This window comes from Heteronotia binoei, chromosome 9 (genome assembly GCF_032191835.1).
Source record: "Heteronotia binoei isolate CCM8104 ecotype False Entrance Well chromosome 9, APGP_CSIRO_Hbin_v1, whole genome shotgun sequence".
Classification (NCBI taxonomy): Eukaryota; Metazoa; Chordata; class Lepidosauria; order Squamata; family Gekkonidae; genus Heteronotia; species Heteronotia binoei.
This window is the reverse complement of record NC_083231.1, coordinates 101,761,737-101,783,053: the sequence shown is the minus strand read 5'-3', so window position 1 is coordinate 101,783,053 and position 21,317 is coordinate 101,761,737. Positions and strand designations below refer to the sequence as shown.

General features: G+C 43.0%; 1 protein-coding gene across 1 annotated transcript in view; it reads left to right on the top strand.

Moving 5' to 3' along the window:
• Positions 1-21,317, top strand: part of PTPN13 (protein tyrosine phosphatase non-receptor type 13) — a 172,463-nt gene that overhangs the window by 50,180 nt on the left and 100,966 nt on the right. Inside the window, exons 5-6 of the mRNA XM_060247088.1 lie at positions 9,680-9,773; positions 15,014-15,583. Coding sequence (XP_060103071.1) covers positions 9,680-9,773; positions 15,014-15,583 — 664 coding nt within the window. The remainder of the gene's footprint in view (positions 1-9,679; positions 9,774-15,013; positions 15,584-21,317) is intronic.

The following is a 21,317-nucleotide window of genomic DNA, read 5'->3' as shown; positions in this document are numbered from 1 at the left end:
AGATTTGCATCTTTGAGCTTTGTGATAACATGTAAGTTTTGTTGATAAAAACATAAGAGCCCTGCTGGATCAGACCAGAAAGGAACCCAAAGCACAATAATAATAATAATAATAATAATATTTTATTTTTATATCCCGCCCTCCCCGCTAGGCGGGCTCAGGGCGGCTAACAGACACGGGAGTCTCATGATTCACATTAAACAATAATAGACATGGGAGTCCCGTGATTCATAAAACATAACAACTTAAACATTAATTACAATAAATTATTTAAAATACATAAAACATATAAACATATAAGATATAAAAATAGGTGCTAAAATGATGTATTTAAGATGGCTAAATGTCTATTCATTCATTAATCAGGTTCTGTCTTAGTTGCCACATGGTGACTCGAATGCTAACTGAAAAAGAAATGTTTTGCAAGCCCTGCGGAATTGGTTCAGGTCCCGCAGGGCTCGCACCATCTCTGGGAGGTCGTTCCACCAGCGAGGGGCTATCACCGAGAAGGCCTGCTCCCTAGTGGCCTTCAGCCTAACTTCTCTTGGCCCAGGGATTGTTAATAAGTTCTGAGAACCAGACCTCAGTGCTCTCCGGGGTACATATGGGGAGAGGCGGTCCTTTAGGTAGGCAGGTCCTCGGCCATATAGGGCCATACAGAAACTTATAGAATAATAGCACAGTAGAACTGGTAGATTCTGCTTACCTCTATTTAAAACACAGTACATGGATTATCTCAGTAATTATCATAACATAAGAAGAGCCCTGCTGAATCAGACCAGTGGTTCATCTAGTCCAGCATCCTGTCCCACACAGTGGCCAATCAGTTCCTCTGCAGGTCTAACAGTAGGACGTAGAGGCCATAAAAGTCACCACCATGGCTAGTAGTAACTGGGAAGCCTATCCTCCATGAATCTATCCAGTTACCTTTTAAAACTGCTTCTTCCTCTAGGGGTGGCCATCACTACATCCTCTGGCAGCAAATTCCACATTTTAATCACTCACTGTATAAAGAAGTATTTCCTTTTGGCCTTCGCAGACTAGAACTGCTAATTAAGGTCGCCATCTAGACAATAGCACAATTCAATTTTACTGTTTTAGAATTTTAATAGTTTTAATTAATTATGGTTTAAAATGTTGTTCTGTATTATGTATATTTGAACTTTGTTGTTAGCCGCCCTGAGCCTGCTTCGGCGGGGAGGGCGGGATATAAATAAAAGGTATTATTATTATTAATATTATTATCCTGAATCTGCTCCCCGTCAGCTTAATTGCATGCCCTTGAGTTCTAGTATTTTGGAAGAGAGAGGGAAAAGTTATCTTTGTCAACTCTCTGCACCCTGTCCATAATTGTATAAACCTCTACAAGTCAGTGCTTTATACTTAGTTAAACCTGTCATGCATAGAACGTGGATCAGGTTTCTTCCAGCCTGCAGCAATGGTCATTTGGCAGCTGTGAAATGATTTAACAGCGTTTCCATTAGCCCACACGACTGTGAAGATACTCTAGACTGTGGGTGGCCAATGACTGCAAGTAATGGGTGCGTTGCTTTGAGTGCCGTTAACTGTGTCTTTACTCCTCCTCATAACTACCTAAACTGAAATAAATTATGCAAAACAGTACACCCGGTAGATCTAATTAGGCAAAATAGGATAAATTGTGCACGTTTGTATTGCACGTTCAAATTCAGCTTTTCTTGACAGTGCTCAAATTTCGATCCTGCCAAATAGCTCAGTTGAGTCTCACCAGGTTTTTACCAACAAATTTGTTTCACAAATAAATGGACTATGGCATTCTGCGCAAAGCACTGAGAGAAATCTTGCTTCAGTCACTGGTTTACCAGAGCACCAGAGAAACTTAACGGCACGAGTTCACACATTCTGTAGGTGGCTTACACAATTTCCTGCCGTGGGATTCAGCGATGGCCACTATCTCAGCTGGACTTTAGAAAAGTGTTAGAGAACAGCTTGATAATTATTTGAGTAGGTCCATCAATAGTGTTAGAGTATTTTGCACGCAGCAGAAGAGCTGAAGGAGAGGGACAGGCAAAACACAGGAATTAATAGACAAGAGAAACAGCTGTATTCAATGGTAGATATATTTACCAGGAATAGTATCCAATATTCAGAGTCGTTGCCAGGCCAAGGTCATACACAGTAATCAGTACACACTTCAGTAGATAACAGTATACAGCAGTAAGTATACACAGCACGATCCAAGCACAGTAGCATAGGATCCAACACCAGCAGTGATCGCTGCCACCCAGATAGCGGGCCTCACAGAACCCACAATCCTTACAGGCAGACTGAGCAAGCTCACTGAGCTTCCCTAAGTACACATACCAATCATCAGGGTTGCATCAGCTCTGTGAGTCAGCACAAAGCCTAATTACAGGTGAGGTCATCCCACCTTACCTCAGTAACAGGTAACAGCTGGATCATGATGCAGCATGACTCAGCTTGACATTGCAGAAACAACATTACTATTACTAAGATGGAGTCAGTCAGCCATTTTAGGACTGAGTTCCAACAAATAGCCCGTCAGAAATTTCCACCCACCATATATTTTATGGAACAAAAGCTTGCTGCCAACTCAGCCTCAAATATAATGTTCCCATCGGAAAGCATATAAATGGTCACAGATGCACATTGTCCATATAATTCTCAAGCAGAGAAACAAGCTACTCTCTCTCAGAAAAACCAACTAGAATCTAGTGACGGATATGCTTTCTGGAATTACAGTGTGTTTTGGCTCTGGGAAGCACATCTGTCACTGGATTCTCATTGGATTCTCTGAGATTGAATAGCTTGTTTCTGTTTGAGAATTTATATGGACATTGTGTGTCTGTGAGCATTTAACACACCTTTCGATTGGTATATTTGAGGCTGAGTTGGCCGCAAGCTTTTGTTCCGTATGATGTATGGTCTGTAGAAATTTCTGTCTTTGAGAGTAACTTCTAATTTATATGTATTGTTTATTACTTGGAGGCTCTGATCACACACACACTAAATAATGCACTTTCAATCCACTTTCAGTGCACTTTCCAACTGGATTTTGCCAGTTCACACAGTAAAATCTCGTTGGGAAGTGCGTCGAAAGTAGATTGCAAGTGTGTGTAAACACAGACAAAGATATTCTATGTAATACATGTCAATATTATTATAAAAGGTTCTGATAATTATAATGTATAGTTAAAAATTGATTCAATGTAATACAGATGGCTTTAATATTATTTTTACTCAGTATTCATTATTTTGTTTCTGATATCTGCACACCGAGAATCCCCTTATCTATCTTGGCACTCTAAAATGGTGTCAGCAGCCACAGAATTACCCCATGGCCACCGTCATGTTTAGCTTGGCTCACTGTGTCAGGACATTTATCCACCTAGTTTAGCACTCAGACCGGCTGTGGTTCTCCAGGGAATCAGGAATGTCTTTCCAAGAGCCTCCTATCTATCTGATGCTAGGCACAGGACTGTCTCCTTACAGAGCACGTGCTCCCTCCATTCTGTATGAGTGAGTCTCTAAATCCATCCAAAACACCTTGGAGAAGATCACTTACTTTGAAGGTATTTGAAGGGCAGTACATATTTTACCAGGGAGCCCCGTGGCACAGAATGGTAAGCTGCAGTACTGCAGTTGAAGCTCTGTTCACGACTTGAGTTCGATCCTGGTGGAAGCTGGGTTCAGGTGGCCAGATCAAGGTTGACTCAGCCTTCCTTCTGAGGTCAGGAAATTGAGTACCCAGCTTGCTGAGGATAAAGTGTAGATTACCGGGGAAGGCAATGGCAAACCACCCCGTAAAAAGTCTGCCAAGAAAATGTCGCAATGTGACGTCACCCCATGGGTCAGTAATGGTACTTGCACCTTTTACCTTTTTACATATTTGAACATCTCTTTTTTTAAAAAAAAAATACTTCATGTGTACCTGGCTTTTCTCCTCAGTGAGGATCAAAGCAGCTTGCATCATATTCCTCTTCTCCATTTCATTCTCATAACAACCCTGTGAGGTAGGCTAGGCTGAGAGAGTATGATTGATCCAAGGTCGTCCAGTGAGCTTGCATTGGCACAAGTAAGGATTTGAACCTGGGTGTCCCAGATACTAGTCCTCCACTTTTAACCACTACAGCACTCTGGTTTTGGTGATGGGGTCTAAGCTGTCATTGGCTGCTGCCTCTTCTATCTTCCTACCATCTGAGCTTCAGTTATACTGTTGCTGGTTTTCATTCTCTCTAGTCATCAGTATTGTAGGACTGGGCTTTTTAATTATTATTATTTTTTGAGAGCCAGTTTAGTGTAGTGGTTAAGTGTGCGGACTCTTATCTGGGAGAACAAAGTTTGATTCCTCACTCCTCCACTTACAGCTGCTGGAATGGCCTTGAGTTAGCCATAGCTATCACAGGAGTTGTCCTTGAAAGGGCAGCTGCTGTGAGAGCCCTCTCAGCCCCACCCACCTCACAGGATGCCTGTTGTGGGGGGAGAAGATACAGAAGATTGTAAGCCGCTCTGATTCCGAGAGAAGGGCGGGGTATAAATCTGCAGTTGTTGTTGTCTTCTTCTTCTTCTTAATAGAATGCCTTCCTTCTGATGGTTGTTTTGATGGAATTCTGTTTTTTGAGGGCTTCACTTGCTTTTCCTTTCAGCAAATCCTGACTGGAAGCCAACAGAAATCTTTGGCTGTCTAGACTGTAAATTGCTTTCTCATCCCTTCTGTCCCCCTTGGAACTTCCTAGGGTGGCTTCAAGTGGGCACACTCAGAATTTTCGCTGCTTATTTTGATTAATTGAAGCTGGGATCACCTTAAAGGAGGACCTTTTCCTCTAGACTAGACTATGATGACCGTCTGCTTCTTTTCTTTGTTTGCTGTATTCACCCTCGAACCAAGTCAGTGCCTTGACCTCATGACTGCGCAGTTGTCAGGATATAGATCTTCCTAACAGATTAATAATGAGCAATGCTTTGGCCCACATCTTTCTTTTTATAGATGAATCCTATCCAGCAAATATACGCAGGTAATTCATCTGATATCATCAGAAGGCTGTTGTCATTCCTTAGCACTACCCCAGACTTACGTTGGCAGCAATTCACTGAAGATAAACTGGATTGAAATTTTGCCTGCAGCATCTTGCCTTTTAAAATTACATGCTGGAGACATGCTACTGATAAGATCAAATAATTGCACTACTTACTGTTCTGTTTGCTTAAATTAGGGAATGATAGACTCCCAAGTACAGTCAGGGGCCCAAGCCATCCAGCAGGAAGACATCTGCACAAAGATGCATGTCATGCTTATGTTGACACAGCCGTGAGTCAGAGTAATATATAGCTCTGTCATAGCCTCCCCATGTTACAGCTCATCTTGACTTCTGAACAGCTTAATACTACTTTTGTTGACCGAATACTAGCCAGGTAAAAAAAGGCTGAGTGTAGCTGCTTAAATAGGAGAACAGTCCTCAGCAGGTCTACTCATGATACTACTCAGGCCTGTTTGATGGGGCTTGCTCCTAGGAAAGGATTCCCATGGCACAGAGTGGTACTGCAGCCCAAGCTGTGCTCATGACTTGAATTCGATCCTGGCAGAAGCTGGGTTCAGGTAGCTGGCTCAAGGTTGACTCAGCCTTCCATCCTTCTGAGGTTGGTAAAATGAGCACTCAGCTTGCTGGGGGTAAAGTGTAAATGACTGGGGAAGGCAATGGCAAACCACTCCGTAACAAAAAGTCTGCCAAGAAAACTTTGTGATGTGATGTCACCCCATGGGTCAGTAATGACTCAGTGCTTGCACAGGGGACTACCTTTACCTTTACTTCTAGGAAAGCATTCTTAGATTGCACTGTAGGGGCCTCTGCCACTTTAGCTGTATGGTCAGTTACAATTTGGTGGTAGTTCCTTTTTTACTGCCACTCACCTATGGCATGCTGCTGGAGTTTCATATGTATGAGGGAACACCTGTTAGGTATACACAAAATTCCTCTGCTTGTTAGAGATGGGAAGGAAGCAAAGGATTGTTGGTTTGTGCAGATATTTTTTCCTCCTTTGGAATTAATGAATAAAAGATTTGGGAGGACCCTGGCCATATCCAGCCAGTAAATACTGATAGTTTATATAAAGACAGCTGGCAGAAAGATGAAAGGTTTCCTCTAAAATTGCAATGCCTGATTGTGGTAGCCCCAGGGCAGGTGAGTACATGGAGATGTGGTCTTCCAAATACATAGGTCCTAGGTCAAGACTATATTTAGACTATATAGTTTCAAAATTAGCATTGTAGGTTCACAGCAGCGTTCATAAATGTGCTGTTGCGTTTGCACCAATATCCCAAATATCTTCAAGGGCAGACTCACCCAGAAAAGTAGCATGGGGATTTGAGGTGGAAAGTGAGGGTAGGAGGGAGAGGAGGAACTGGCGATCCTGGTGGGCTACCCTTCTTTGGTGCAATGAAAGGCATTTAGCAAAATATGGGAAAGGAAGAACAAGCCTAAGAAACAGCAAGAGTAGGATGCAAATGGAAGGGTGAAAAAGAAAGAAAATGATAGTCAAACGGTACTTTCAGTGTAAGGCAGGGGTGTCAAACATATGGCCCACTGGCAAGATTCGCCCCCCCCCCCCAAAGGGCTCCAATCAGTCCCTCCTGTAACCTGCCATTATCTGCTTCCCGGTCACCATTTTGTATTTCTCCCCTGCACTAAGCAACCAGCAAAGCAGCGTCTCCTCTCTTCCCCCTCCCTTTTCCCAAAGGAAGGAGAAGGGAGGAGGAGCATCAGCCAATGCAGGAGCTTGGCTCTTTAGCTCTGCTGTGTTGATTAAGTTTGCCCAGCTCAATCAATCACACTGCAGAGCTACTGAGCCGAGCCTCTCTTCCTTAGTGGCTGAGGCTCCTCCCTCTTCTCATCCCCCGGGGAAGGAAGGAAAGAGGCAGAACTAATAATAATAATAATAATAACAATAATAATAAAAATAATTTATTCTTATATCCCGCCCTCCCCCGCCGAAGCGGGCTCAGGGCGGCTTACATGACATGGTTTACACCATGATTACACTAAAATCCAGTCATTACAATAAAAGACAGTTAAAATAGTTAAATACATTCAATTAAATTAAATAAACAATTAAGATTATTAACAGCTACAAAATAAAGTGCCACAGTTCAATGTATGTATAAGATGGCTAGGTGTCATTTCCGGGTTCCATCTTAAACGCGAGTTGATAGAGGGTGGTCTTGCAAGCCCTGCGAAACTGATTTAGGTCTCGCAGGGCTCACACCTCCTCTGGTAGTTGATTCCACCACTGGGGAGCCATTGTGGAGAAGGCCTGCTCCCTTGTTATTTTCAGTCTGGCCTCCCTTGGTCCAGGGATTCGTAGTAGGTTTTGGGAACTGGATCTCAGTGCTCTCTGGGGAACATATGGAGAGAGGCGGTCCCTAAGGTAGGCAGGTCCTCGGCCATATAGGGCTTTAAAGGTAATGACCAGCACCTTGTAACGAACTCGGTACACAATTGGCAGCCAGTGCAGCTCCCGCAACCTGGGCTGTATGTGTTCCCACCGTGGTAGTCCCACTAACTTCCTTTGCCCAGTCCCCACCATCGGGAGAAATACAAAGAAAGTGCTTTTAAGACTAGCGACATTTAATTGAAGGTATGAGCTTTTTGCCTTGCTGCAGAGAGAGAGAGAGAGAGAGAGAGAGAGAGAGTTTGGTTGGGCTAGTTATGAGTGCAACTGGTTTCCCCTCCTCTCTTTCCTATGTCCGTGCCCTCCAGTCTTTCTCAATAGGAAAGCATATGAACTATTTAGAAGAGCAATAACAACAAGCCAGGGTTAGGCTGAGTGTCCAGCCCAGGTTTACTTAACAAATTTTCCTTTGATTGGTGATCTTGACCTTAGACTTCCCAGATAGTAGGCTGATACTGACCACTGTACATGGCTGTCTCTCTGTTCTTGCACTGCCACATAGGAGTTGTAGTTATTTTTCCAGGGGAAGACTATAGTTTTGTAGACAAGCACATAGCCCTCAGTCTGTGCCATGGTGTCTTCAGATGTTCTTGACCAGCACATGAAGGAACTTATGTACAAAAGCTCAGTGCCCAGCTGCTTCATGTTTTCCTCTGAATCTTAGGCTCAAAGCATTGACCATGAGATCTCTGTAATGAATGTCAATAAATCAAAAGTAGGTTTGTAATTTACAGATGTGCACACGTGAACAATACCTGAACAGCATATTCAGGATTGTACAGCACAGACATAGTCTGCAGGTTTTGATGCAATAATTCATAGCAAGAGGTGACATTTATCAGAGACTGTAAAACAAAATATTGCTTATTTTAAGCAAAAAAATCTTTAATTGTGTTTATGTGCCCTTTATGAAGTTTATATGTCTGCTACCTGGCATTACATTTTATGACACATATGGTCCAGCCTGATAAGGTCTCATTTATGTCACATCCAGCCCTCGTAACAAATGAGTTTGACACCCCTAGTGTAAGGAAATAGGGAAGTGAAAGACAAACCTGGAATGGATGGGCAGGCATTGGAACTGTGCAAATGGGAGAGGGGGATGAAAGCATGAAGTCTTAGGAAAGGATTCCTTGTCTTGATAAGAAGGGGCAGAAAGACCTGGGATTTAGGGGGAGGTAGGATTGCTGGTCCCCAGGTCCCAGTGGGGGATTCCCCGGTTTTGGGGGCCTCTCTGTGCTTCAGACCAGCTGGCCAGTGGGGGAAACCCTGCCTCTTAACAGGGATGTCACTGTGTGACATCTTTGACATGATGACATCGCCTGGAAGTGATATCATCATGCCGGGGTCGTTGTGCGGGGGATGCTTTGATTTTGGGGCAAACTCTATAGTTTTAAGCCAATCTTACCTTAGAGTTTGCCCAAAAACCAGAGCGTCTTCTGTGCCATGTCCTTGCCCACCCCTGGAATGCCCCCCCCAAGCCCTCCACTAGATCAAAAAGGGGACCTGGCAACTGTGGGGGGGGGGAGAAGAAGAGAGAAAAGATTAACTGAAGCTGCCTGAGAGTTGAATGTGTAAAGAAGGTGATGGAAGTTTCTTTTGGCTGTCTCATTATATCCTACACATTCAGAAAAGGGGATGAGGAAAGCACAAGCATTTCACACCCCTTTCAAAACTCTCATCCATCCATTTTTGCTCCTTATCAATCCTTCCCATTGGTATAAACAGGGCTTTTTTTGTAACAGGAACTCCTTTGCATATTAGGCCACAAACCCCTGATGTAGCCAGTCCTCCAGGAGCTTACAGGACTCGTAGTACAGGGCCTACAGGAGGATTGGCTACATCAGGGGTGTGTGGCCTAATATGCAAAGGAGTTCCTGCTACAAAAAAAGCCCTGAGTTTAAAGATTCTGCTACACCCACGTAACTCCTTCCCTCACAGGCTGTTGTTAGGTGACCATACTTCCTGAAGGAAATCAGTCAAGGAGGTCAGATTCTTTCATGGGCTTGCCATGTGTGCCTCCCTCAGATCTTTTAAGATATCCAGTCCTCTCCTGCTTCCCATCCCCTACCAGTCACCAGAGTGACAAAACAGACTTTTCAATGGCTAGCTGAGGAGTGTATTTGTTTATGAAGAACAGTTGCTTTGAATGTGTTGACCTCCCCCCCACACTTTCCGGTAAACTTACTAACACAGAGATGCTTCAAGTGTGCTTGATCTGCCCTTTCTACAGGTGGATCAGCTTTCCTGCATTGGGGACAGAAGGCTGCAGACGGATAGGAGCCAGGCCATCCGGGAGAGGCTGAGAGGAAAAGGTCTTCCCACAGGTAAATGTTTGGCAATGAAGGGAGTATTCGTGTTTGTGAAAATCTAGTCTGCTTTTTAATCTTCTGTCTTCCAGATAAGTATGGCAAAGGAGGTAAGAGCTTCTACTTAGTTTCTGACTAGACTGACAGGTTTTTGCCTCAGAAGGCAGGTAGATTATCGTACCTCTTTGCCTGATGCCATAGATTTATTAATTATTTATTTGGGGCATTTATAATTCACCTTTCTCTGAAATCAGGCTCAACTGTCCATAAAAACTAAACAAATGTTATGCAATTCAAAGTTGAGAGGGCAGTCTCAAAAACCAATTTATGGAATTTCAACAATATGGAAGTCTTTGTAACAGCTTCAGGAAGGATGTTTCCTAAAATAGGAGCAGACACTGAAAAAAAATTCTAGATCTAACTGAGTGTCCTGATGTCCCTCCACGAGGGAGTAACCAACTGGTGTTAGTCTGATGTGTGAAACTATTACACTGGGTGGTACTGAGGGCCCTTCTAGAAGTGGCAAGTGTCCCCAGGTTTGCCTTGGGAATACAGCACCATTCTAAAACATGAGTTTCCAGACAGAAAATTACTTTATGTGGGGGCCCAGTTCTGGTCAGGACCACCAAAGCATGCGGGGGGAGAGGATCCTGCCTTCCCATAGTCCCATTTTTCCTCCCTGAAATCATGCTGGGGGCATGTGGGCAGAACAGTGCAGGTGGGGGAGGCATGACCCCACCTCTCCCTGATCCATAGTGGTCCCTACCAGAATTGGATGCCATGCAGTTTGAAGTGCATCACTTTTTAAAATGGCAGCATATCCCTGGGTTGAACTGGGGGATGCCCATCATGACTAGGTGAGCCCTGAGATAGCCGGAACTAAAAGCACCCATTTACTCAAAAGGAAGAATTGTCTTCAAGGGCAGCACTGTGTAGACTGCATTGCAGTAGGACTGAGATTACTGTCTCATGGAAATGTGGCCAGATTTTATGGGTGGAAGAACGGGCCAGACTCTAAACTAGATCTAATAAAAGGCACTTGTTGCTACCCTTTTTCTACAATAAAAGAGATGTCTAACCCCACCCTCAAGCTCTTCCCCTATAAAAATTGTATGACAGGGGAAATCTTACCCAATCACAAGTGGACAAGACAATCACTTCCAGAGCTCTAGCTGATGGTAAGAACATATGAACATAAGAGAAGCCATGCTCATCAAGTCAGTGACCCATCCAGTCCAGCACTCTGTGTCACACCATGGCCAAAACTCAGGTGCCTCAGAAGGTCCACCAGCTGGGCCGGATCTGAACAAACACTGGGACGTGTAAACCAACTCATGGTGAAGCATTTTCTTTTTTTTTTTTAGTTTTAAAGTTTTTATTAATTTTCGAAAAAAGAAAAGGAAAAGGGGAATTGGAAATGGAAAGCTGAAATAAAGATAAAAATATATAAAGATATATAAAGATATAGTGTAGTCTGCATGATAGTACATCTTCCAAATAAAATGTCATTGGGGAATTATTATACATTTAACATCATATCTTCATAATCTATGTAATATTATACTGATTGTAAGTTATCATTTAATTATCCATTTGCTTATATTGGATTGCCTTTCTACATTTTACTATGGATCTTAAGAGATAAAAATGCAGGTTCACACCAGTATACCTTGGATGTCTAACCATACATATAGTCTTTCCCAATGTTTCCTTGCTTCATCCTTGGATTTCCCAGCCAATAACTGGGATAAACAGTCTTTTCCCGCCATTTCCAAAATTTTCCCTATCAGGTACGATCTTGTAGGGACTTCGTGAAGTTTCCATTTCAGTGCCAGAAGAAGCATGGTGAAGTATTTTCTTGTCTCCTTCACTACAGCAGGTGTGTGGACATTTATTTGTCAAATTAAGACTGATTCCCCACTATCCTTATGCCGCTCTCAAGTTCCTCTTCTCTGTGGGGCTTCCATCGGATTTCACACAAGAAACTGGTTTTTAGAGGATCTTGTTTGCTGCGTGGAAGAAGCAGAGCGAATTGCAGCGCCAGGGCAGAGAGTGTGAAATCTGGCTGAAGTTCCATGGAGAAGAGGAGAGTGAGAGCAGTGTAAGGCTAGTGGGGAATTGGTCTAACAGTGTTTTCCTGAGACACTTGGGTTTGTCAAACCAAGATAGTACGTTACCCAAATGAGTCTCGAGTCCATGTGGTCACTCTTTGCCTTGGGTGCTATGGTTCATTCCTACACTGCCTTGTTCTCAGCAAACCACGTTTACCATTACATCTAAAGCAGGCTAAATGGGTTGGATCAAGAGTAGATTTTTCACTTGAGCTAGACCTTGTGTTTGGGGTAGTTGACATCACAAGTTTGGTGCTGCCATCTGACTTCTTTAACCAAGTATTATGAAGATGGAATATCCAATAAAAGCAGAATAAGTTTGGCTGGTAATGTAGTGTAATTCTCAAAATGTTGAGATTTACAATGAGCATTTATAGGCTCATGACACGTTTCTCAGACAAATATCCAATATAAAGAATTTTTCTCCCTCTTTTTTTTCCTTCCAGAGGCAAGCCATGTTAAAATATTTAGCTAATTATTTATAGCACACTCACTAAAATTGCACCTGCATGTCTGAATGACAGATCTGTTGTGAGAGTGGCATGGTTAAAATAGTGCAGTTGTTAAAATGACTATAAATAATGTAAACACCCCTTAATAATTTAATTGTTCAGATATACAGTATTATGAAAGTAGTGTGAAAAAACTCCATAAATAAATTCCCTCAAAGCATAGTCATAAAACAAACAAACCGGGGGGACTAAAGAATTAAGAGTGAGCATTAAAAAAAAAAAAAGGAAATATCAGGAAATGAGGAGACTGATTTACTAAAGTGTGAATCCATTGTCATTGCTGAAACTACTCAGACGAAACTGGTCTGATTTTTGAGGCTGTAACTGCTTTTAACAGTGCAGTAGTGTTAGCGAAGGCAATTGATTAGGTGTTACATAACTGCATTCCGTCAATGTGCCTTATCTTTGACAGTTTGGGAATACTAGCTATATTTATCTCCCTGAGAGAATTGTGTTCCATCCCTTTAATGCACCCCTTGACCCTCGTCATTAGTTTCCACATAGAAACTAAGCACATTTTCATGCTCATGCATATAATCTTCCCTCAAAGTTTCCATCTCTGCAAGCTGTAATTGGAACACTACATTGGAACAAAGTTCAAGGAATGCCTGAAGGTTCTTAGTATTGCTTGGCTGAATTAATGCAGATGAATCTGTTGGGTCACTTTGTTAGGGGCGTGGGCAGGGTTTTATGGAGAAGTTGCATTTTTTAATCCTGTGAGAGGAACAGCAGATGAGACAATAGATGCAGCTCGTGGGCTGCTTTTCAGAGTAAATTCTGTGTTGTGCTTTCGAGAAGCAACTTGAACTGGATGTTGTGATTTTTCAAAAGCAAACAGAGGCTCCTCTGAAACAATATAAATTAAAAGGAGGCACTGTTTTATGTGCTCCTGATAACAGGAGGCAATATAGTACCTTTCAGTGACACACATGTACTTTTCGGTGTGCAGAAATTTGTATCTTTCTTACATGTATATAGCTGTTCAGAATGTCTAAATATCCTGTAGTGAATATTCTTCCTTGGTTACATTTCCTTTTGCTCTGAGCATTTTAAATCAGGACTTTTGTATCCTGTTTGGCTTCAAAGAGACATTTGATCATCTATTGGTGGTTTTATTTTTCAAATGGATGCCTCCCCCCCCCCTTTTTTTGTCTTTTTGGCTTCTTCTTTGCAGCATACCAAGGGTGAATCCTGATACCAGGCAGCCACATTCTGTGTCCACTGAAGCCAGCGAAAGAATTCTGTACAGGATAGGGACAAAGAGGCTTTAAGACTGTGGCCGGAATTTTTTTTTTTTTTTTTTAGAATCCAGCCTGATGAACAGTTCTGAAGAACTGGAAAGAAACTTGCATACTATGTTGTGTTATTTTGGCTGGACTTAATGAAAGTCATTACATGATTTTATACTATTATTGTAAAGACCCAGGTGCTAATTTCCTCCTTAGGTAACTTAGAACTAAACTACAAGATATGTGTAGTTCACTGGATCGAACTAACTTTTCCTGCATTTGCTGTTCACTTTAAAAATCGGCAGGCACCCAGTATGGCTTGGAACTGTGGCATGGCCGAAGGACGGGCTCCGGCCTCCCCACTACCACCCTTTCCCAAAGCTCAAACTGCCCAAGCTGAGAGTTTGGCATGGGGGGGGGCAGACACTGCTGAACATTTTAGCCACTGACTTACTGAGCACAAGTGGTACTTGGGTAACCAGAAGGACTGAAAAATCAAGCTTGATCATAGTACAATCCAGCTGCAGCTGGCTATGTTGCCATCCTAATTAACCTATAGGGTGGGCAAGAAAATCCTGGAAGTCAGTGGTCACAATTAGCACACAATTCAATGATGTGTAAATACGGATCACATCTTAATAGCACCTTCCTGGATTTTGTTTCTTGGTTATGCTGGATGAAACCTTGGAAACTGGCTTTGGTCTAATAAAAATAATTTCCCCAACATTCCTTCTAACTAGAGTTACCAACCTCCTGATGGTACCTGACGATCTCCTGCTATTACAATTGATCCTGCTATTACTAGGATCAGTTCCCCTGGAGAAAACAGCTGCTTTGGAGGATAGATTCTACCCAAACATTGCCCTTCGTAGACTCCACCCCCAAATTTCCAGGTATTTCTCAATTCAGAGCTGGCAGCCCTGCTTCAAAGACTCCCTCCCCAGCATTATGGCCAAGAAACAGAACGTGGGATGATTTAGTAGACAGCAAAGCTGATCAGCATAATTCACAGGACTGTGCCTGGGCTGCAGTTTATTACATCTTCCAGCACATGCTTAAATTCCTTCCTGACCCCAACTTGGCAATTGGCATTACCCTGGGCATATAAGAAAGGGCCACAAGAGCCAAGCTCTGTCTCATGACATTTCTTGCCTGCCTTCTTCTGATCTGCCTAAATTCATAGTGAGTCACAGAATCATCATTGCTAGCCTCTACTTAAAAACTTCCAAGTAAGGAGAGCCTGAAGAAGCCTGTAATTGCTTAGGATTGTATTTGCCTGCCCCCTCCCCCCCCCAAAAAAAATCAAAGCTCATTTTCAAAATTGTATCCTTTCTACAGCTAGTAACATTGATGTATCTGCTGTGTGTAAAACTACACATCTCCAAAGTAAATTATTCTCATTCCAGGAAGAAGTTCAGCAGTTGATGCTCCAGACATTCACAAGAGTCAGTTCTCTCAACTGGCCAACCTTAACAAAGGGCTTAGCAAATCGATGGGGGTTTTGTCCATCAGAGGCTCACAAGATGGAGAAGAATGTTGCCAAGGCCTTTCCTCCAATTATCACTCTGGCCATGAAGATGCCCCGAATACTTGCTGCCCATACCGGTGTAGAGCTGCGGACTTGGAAAGAAAAAGTAACGTTGGAGCCGAAGCCCGTCCGAAACGAAAAGGTTGGGCTTCCTCCTCAGACTTGCTGAGTGATTCAGTGACAGAGAGAGACCATGTTGGGGATTCTCACAGACACCACCACCATCACGCGGAGACGATTGCGGCACGGTCTTCAGCAGCCGCTAGAAGCAAGGAGGGAAGATATTCTGATGGGAGCTTAGCCCTTGATCTGTTTGGTCCTCACAAACTAGATCAGGCGCGCCATGTGCCAGAGTTTTCAACATCTGTGGCCATTTCAAGTGCCTTTGACAGGATCCGAGAGAGGCAGAAAAAACTGCAGCAGCTGAGACAAGCCATGGATGCTGAAGGTCAGTGGGTTTTCTGATACTCTGCTTGGTTTTATTAAAGTCATTAGCTGCTGTGTTCAGTTTTATTAAACTCATTAGCCTTCTTTCAACATTTTGAAGCAGCATACAACAGTGTTTTCAAAAAAAAAAAAAACCCACCCGGAATTACAGAGTTTGATAATCCTAAAATTGTCAAAATGTGACAATTAAATAGGTGAATAAATAATTAAATGGCCAAAGGTTGAACTCCATAGAAGAGGGATTGTATGAGCCCTGGTTTCCACAGCCTGATCTGGTTTCCACAGCCTGTATCAGTGCTTTAACCACAATACTATACTGGCCGTTGTAGTTGCTTGACTTGAAATGCGGCCATGGATAATATTGTGAAGTCTTAGTTTGGTCTAGCCAATTTTGCCTTAATAGTCATATTTTGAAGCAATTTAGCTTCTCCCTACTGTGAGACTTATGTGAAAGCGCTCCAAGAGTGTGAACCAGAAGATTATTCCTATGAATATAAAGTAAATAGGACCAGCATCAGGAGTCAGCACTGTTAAGCAGCTTTTGGGGGGACGGCCACTGTTCAGCAGCAGTGGTCTCACCCTCTATCTGGGTTGGTGGCATTGGATTTCTCCAGAAAGATTGCCACCCTGGAAAGGTGGGGCCAGCCAAAGGTGGGGATTTCCTACCCCTTTGTTTTCCATTGGCATGCATGTACGACTACAGGTAGATGCAGGGGCTTCTGTTATTCCTTCTGTCCTTTTGTTCCAGAGGACAGATAGTAGTAGGTTGGTCACTGGTCACTCACTTGCCTGAGTAAGAACTGATAGCTGGTTGATGGGAGCAGAAGTTGTAGCCATTCACTCAAGAGAGAGGGCAGCAAGCAAGCAGAGACAGGTGAGCTAGAATTAGTATGACTCCATTTCTGTTTCCTAGAGCTCAACCAGAATGTATCAGTTATCAAAACATACATGGATATACATTACTCACAAAATTCACAGAATTCAAAGGTTACAGTCAAAATATTCAAATTTAAAAGTGAATAAAATGTTAAAACAGGAATTTCTAATAAAACTTATTGTTCAGTGAAGTAAATCTAAAATGTCATGTTAGCCAAATATATATACCAGATTCTGTTACAATTGGATCAATCCAGATTTTTGTCGTTTTACAGATAAAATTATTGTTAATTTTTTTTTTGTAACAAAATAGGTGGTTTCAGGATTAATATCTGCCAACAAATAGAGGACCACCCAAAGTTCAGTTGGTAATTGGTGTTTGGTAAGAATGGGAGTTATCAAAATTGATCTAGGAATCAACCACTGATGACAAAATAATAGAAGATGGCCAAGTGTTTCCACTCTGAGCAGTGGCTGCCTTTGACTTTGCTCCAGGGATGGAATTCTGGCAGGAGCTCCTTTGCATATTTGGCCACACACCCCTGATGTAGCCAATCCTCCAACAGCTTACAAGGCTCTTTTTTGTAAACTCTTGGAGGATTGGCTACATCAGGGGTTTGTGGCCTAATATGCAAAGGAGCTTCTGCTAGAATTTTACTCCTGGCCCTCTCTCTATATATAGCAGCAAGAGAGTACCAAAAAGATGGTCCATTGCATGGTTTGCCCATCTCTTGAGGCAGATATAAATTCAACCTTCCCCCATCTCTTTGTGAACCTGCAGTTTGTGAAACTAAGGAGAAAACCACTCCCAATATATAGGGTGAGGCAGGAGAATAATCTTGCTCTTAAAACGTTTGGGGAGGGGTGTGTATAAGCGTGTGTGTTACTGTACTTACAAAGGCTTAGCTCAGTCTTCTGATGAGCAACAATTTGATCATTCCTAACTCACACAATTTTTGGAATACCAAAAGCACATGGTCACATCTTTTACCCCCAAACCCTTCCTGATTTTTGCAAGTGCCTGGAACTGCAAATGGAAATCAGGCCTGTTCCTGTTGCCTCTTCCTGTTCGAGCTGTTCATTGGCAAGTTTGCTCTAAGCATGCAGCCGTGGGTATAGATTTAGTCTACATTGTTCACAATTAAACCTCTTACTCCTGTTCCATTGTAAATTCGTTGCGGGAGATATTTAACATCCATTCTAGCTTTTTAAAAAATATCCATTCAGTTGATCACTGTAATGTTTTGTGTCCTGTTCCCGGTACAATGCATTAGCGAGAGAGGGAAGAATTTTAACGTGACAGGGAAACATATTTGTAAGATTTTAATTTTGCTAACTTTAAAAAGATACCCCCCCCCCCGGTCTCTCTCCTTAACCACCTCTCAACTGATGAGGAAGTTCATGTCTTAGAAGACTCCATCATGGTAACTACCCGGTCTCCTTCCTCCCCGTGGCATACTCACTACATGGGAAGAGTTAAGTCACCATTTGCAGACCAGATAAGACACAGCGTGTTATGCAGGGCTGTAGCCAGCAGGGGGTCGGGGGGAGCACAGGGGCGGTGATGGTTTGGGCCTACACTTGACTGTCATGACCAGTTGGAGCTCGGTCAAACTGGGAAGTGTTCAGTGAAACTCTGTAAGCCATAGGAGGGGGGAGGGGCCTCACAAACATAGCAAACAGTGTTTGTGCCGATGCCAACAAGCCTTTGTTTAATTAGAGTTTGTTGTGATGTCTGAGTGAAGCTAGTAGCCGAAGCAAGAAGCTACTTTTCCACAAATATGCTTGGATGTATGCTTCTGCTGGACGCGGCAGTAAGCGCTCAGGCACTCCCATCAAAAAGTTGGCCGTCATCCCAGTTTCCACAGCAGACTTCATCCCTTTGTATCACATCATCTTGTGCATTCTAATCTGTTGTGAGAGCCAGGTTGGCCCAGTGAATACTGTCAGACTGTGCCCCATGGAGGGCATTGACTCTGTGTTTGGACTTGGGCATGTCTCGGCTTCTCTTCTGCAAAACGACCTAGCTGTACGTGCCATGCTGAAATCAAAACAATATTCTGCATGGAGAAAACTGGAGTGCCTTGTCTTGTTTATTGCGTGCAGATTTGCTTATCTGTGATAATTTTGTACAGTTTATACTGCATCAGCTAGTTGAAAGGTGGGGCAAATACCTTTGCAGAGAACTAGAGCCCTGATTGATGGAGATGTGCTTTCAGCAGTTGTGGAGTGAGAGCATGGAGTCACGGAGCATGAGCTAAGGAACCAGGCATGGTGACTATGACAGCTTCCCAGACGAAATTCCCGTCTTTTCCCTGGAAGCCTTTATAGCCCTTCCAGGTCAGGAAGAGCCAATGGCCTGGGGGGAGGAGCCACTCCAAATGTAGACACCTTTATCAGGGCTTTTTTTATAGAAAAAGCCCAGCAGGAACCCATTTGTATATTAGGCCACACCCCCTGATGCCTAGCCAGCCAGACCTGCATTCCTGCTCAAAAGAAACCCTGCCTTTTATTGTCTGTTCAGTGGGTTAGTTCCTACAGTACAGAATGTTTCAGTTTATGTAGGAGCTCTAACAAAAGCGGAAACAAAAGGTTATCAGAAGGAGCCTTTGCACTAGGGCAACTGGGCTTTATCCTGTCTTATGTTTCCTCTTGCACAAGACATAGTGTTAAGCATATTTTAATAACATCCACCCCTGCCCGATAATGACTTTCTTCAATGAAATTATCTTGCACCTCCAAATTACATTGTACTGACTACATTAAGTACCTTTTGATCTTTTGTGCACAGCAACACTGACTGGAAATGAAAAATCAGTGCTTGATCTTACAGTAACTCTTGCTCAGTGTCTTGACGAAACTGATCTTCCTTAAGTCAAACATCTCATCTGCTATTGGATGGTGGAACCCAGCCCACTGTTTCAACCTGTAGTCTTGGTGACTCACCACTCAGAGCAATAGCACGTAGATCCATGGGTTCTCTTGTAGCTCTCTGCCACTGGCAATCCTACTTGGCCCTCTGTCAGCCATATAACAGACATTCTCTGCATGATTCCAAACATATTCACCGCCTTAATTGTCCCATGTAACTGCACTGCTGATATTTAACTTACATTACTTTTCTTACACCCTGCCCTGGATGGCCCAAACTAGCTCTCTTGGATCTTGGAAACTGATCCTGGTTATAGTATTTGGATGGGAGACCGCCAAGGAAGTCTGGGGTTGCTAAGCAGAAACAGGCAACGGCAAACTTATCTCTGAACCGTTCTTGCCTTTAAAACTCCATGGGATCTCCATAAATTGGCTGCACTTTCCACCACCCACCACTCTTCTTTCTCCCACCCTGTCTCAAGGGGGTATAAATATCCTTTCTCATGGAGAATTGTATATTTCAGGATCTTTTGGGATGGGGAGCTGTTCTTTTCCTTTTCTGGCTGGTGACAGGGGATTCTGTATAAAATTTTGTAAACTGTCAATGATATAAATCAGTGGAGCTAAAAGAGAATAACAGTAATAAATGAATAAAATGTTGAACTGGAGACAGCTGGTTTTTTCCACTGGTGAAAAAGAAAGAGGGATTCTCTATTATACCCTATGGGGATCAGTCTCTATAGGGCAGGGGTGGCCAATGGTAGTTCTCCAGATTTTTTTTGTCTACAACTCCCATCAGCCCCAGCCATTGACCATACTTGCTAGAGTTGATGGGAGTTGTAGGCAAAAAGCATCTGGAGAGCTACCGTTGGCCACCCCTGCTATAGGGAATAATGGAGTGCCCAGCAGACATCTCCTTCCCCCCGCACTTTCTGATGACCCTGAAGTGGGGGGAGGGCTTCCAAACTGGGGGATCCCCTGTCCCCACCTGGGGTTTGGCAACCCTACTTCCATAATTTAATGTGTATCTCCATAGTTAGTTCTGTATAAGAGAAAAAAAGAGGTATACATGTATGAAGCTTCATACATGTATGAATTGCAGCTTTGAAGGGTGTTTTTAAATTATGGAAGAAACATGGGAAGAAAAGACTGGACCCCGGTGACCTTTCACCTATCTTGAAAGCTGCTGCCGGAGGCTGCTAATTACGTTTTTTTAAAAATCCACTGAAGGACCTATAAATGGATCTTTTGAGTGTTGTTCATTTTGACCCTTTGATTAAATTGCCATATAAATGATCCTGGGGGTGCGGTCTCTGTACCAGTCTTTGGTCTTTGGGGTTTTTTTTTATGGCTGGAAAAAAGCCTCCAAAATAAGGGCCAACTTTGAGGGCTATATTTATCAAATGTGATAACTGCTCTCACTATGTTGTAATTTAAAGTATTATTTTATTTTTATCTGTGTGTGTGCACACGCGCACATTTTCACACATGGAAGTTATGGTGACCTCTGGTATGTGACCCGTACTGGGGGCATGGAAGGATATTCAGGGAAGTAGCTGAATTAAGCCTGCCCCTGCCTCTCAACTCTGGTATTCAAAGGAGGTCTCCTATCCAAGTACTTGCCAGAGTTGATCCTTCCTACCTTCTGAGTCTGGTGAGATCAGGCTTGCCTGGGCTATCCAGGTCTGGGCAAAGCCATTATTTCTGATTAGGTGTAACATGTGAGCTTTCTTGCAGTTGGGTCTGTGGAGGCCCATCAACCAAGTTATGATTTGGCCTTTACAGTCTCAGCAATTTATGTGAATTTAGCCCCAGATCATACCCAAAGATGTATTTATGTTTGCTCTTACTCTTCGTGGCCCTTGCAAACTTAAGAATAAGGTCATTCAAGTCATATCAGTAGTGAAGAAAAGTGCCTTCCCTGGGCTGGAAGTCCACCACCATGGATCTGAAAGGTTCCATGGCAGAGAATTTTCTTTTACTAATCC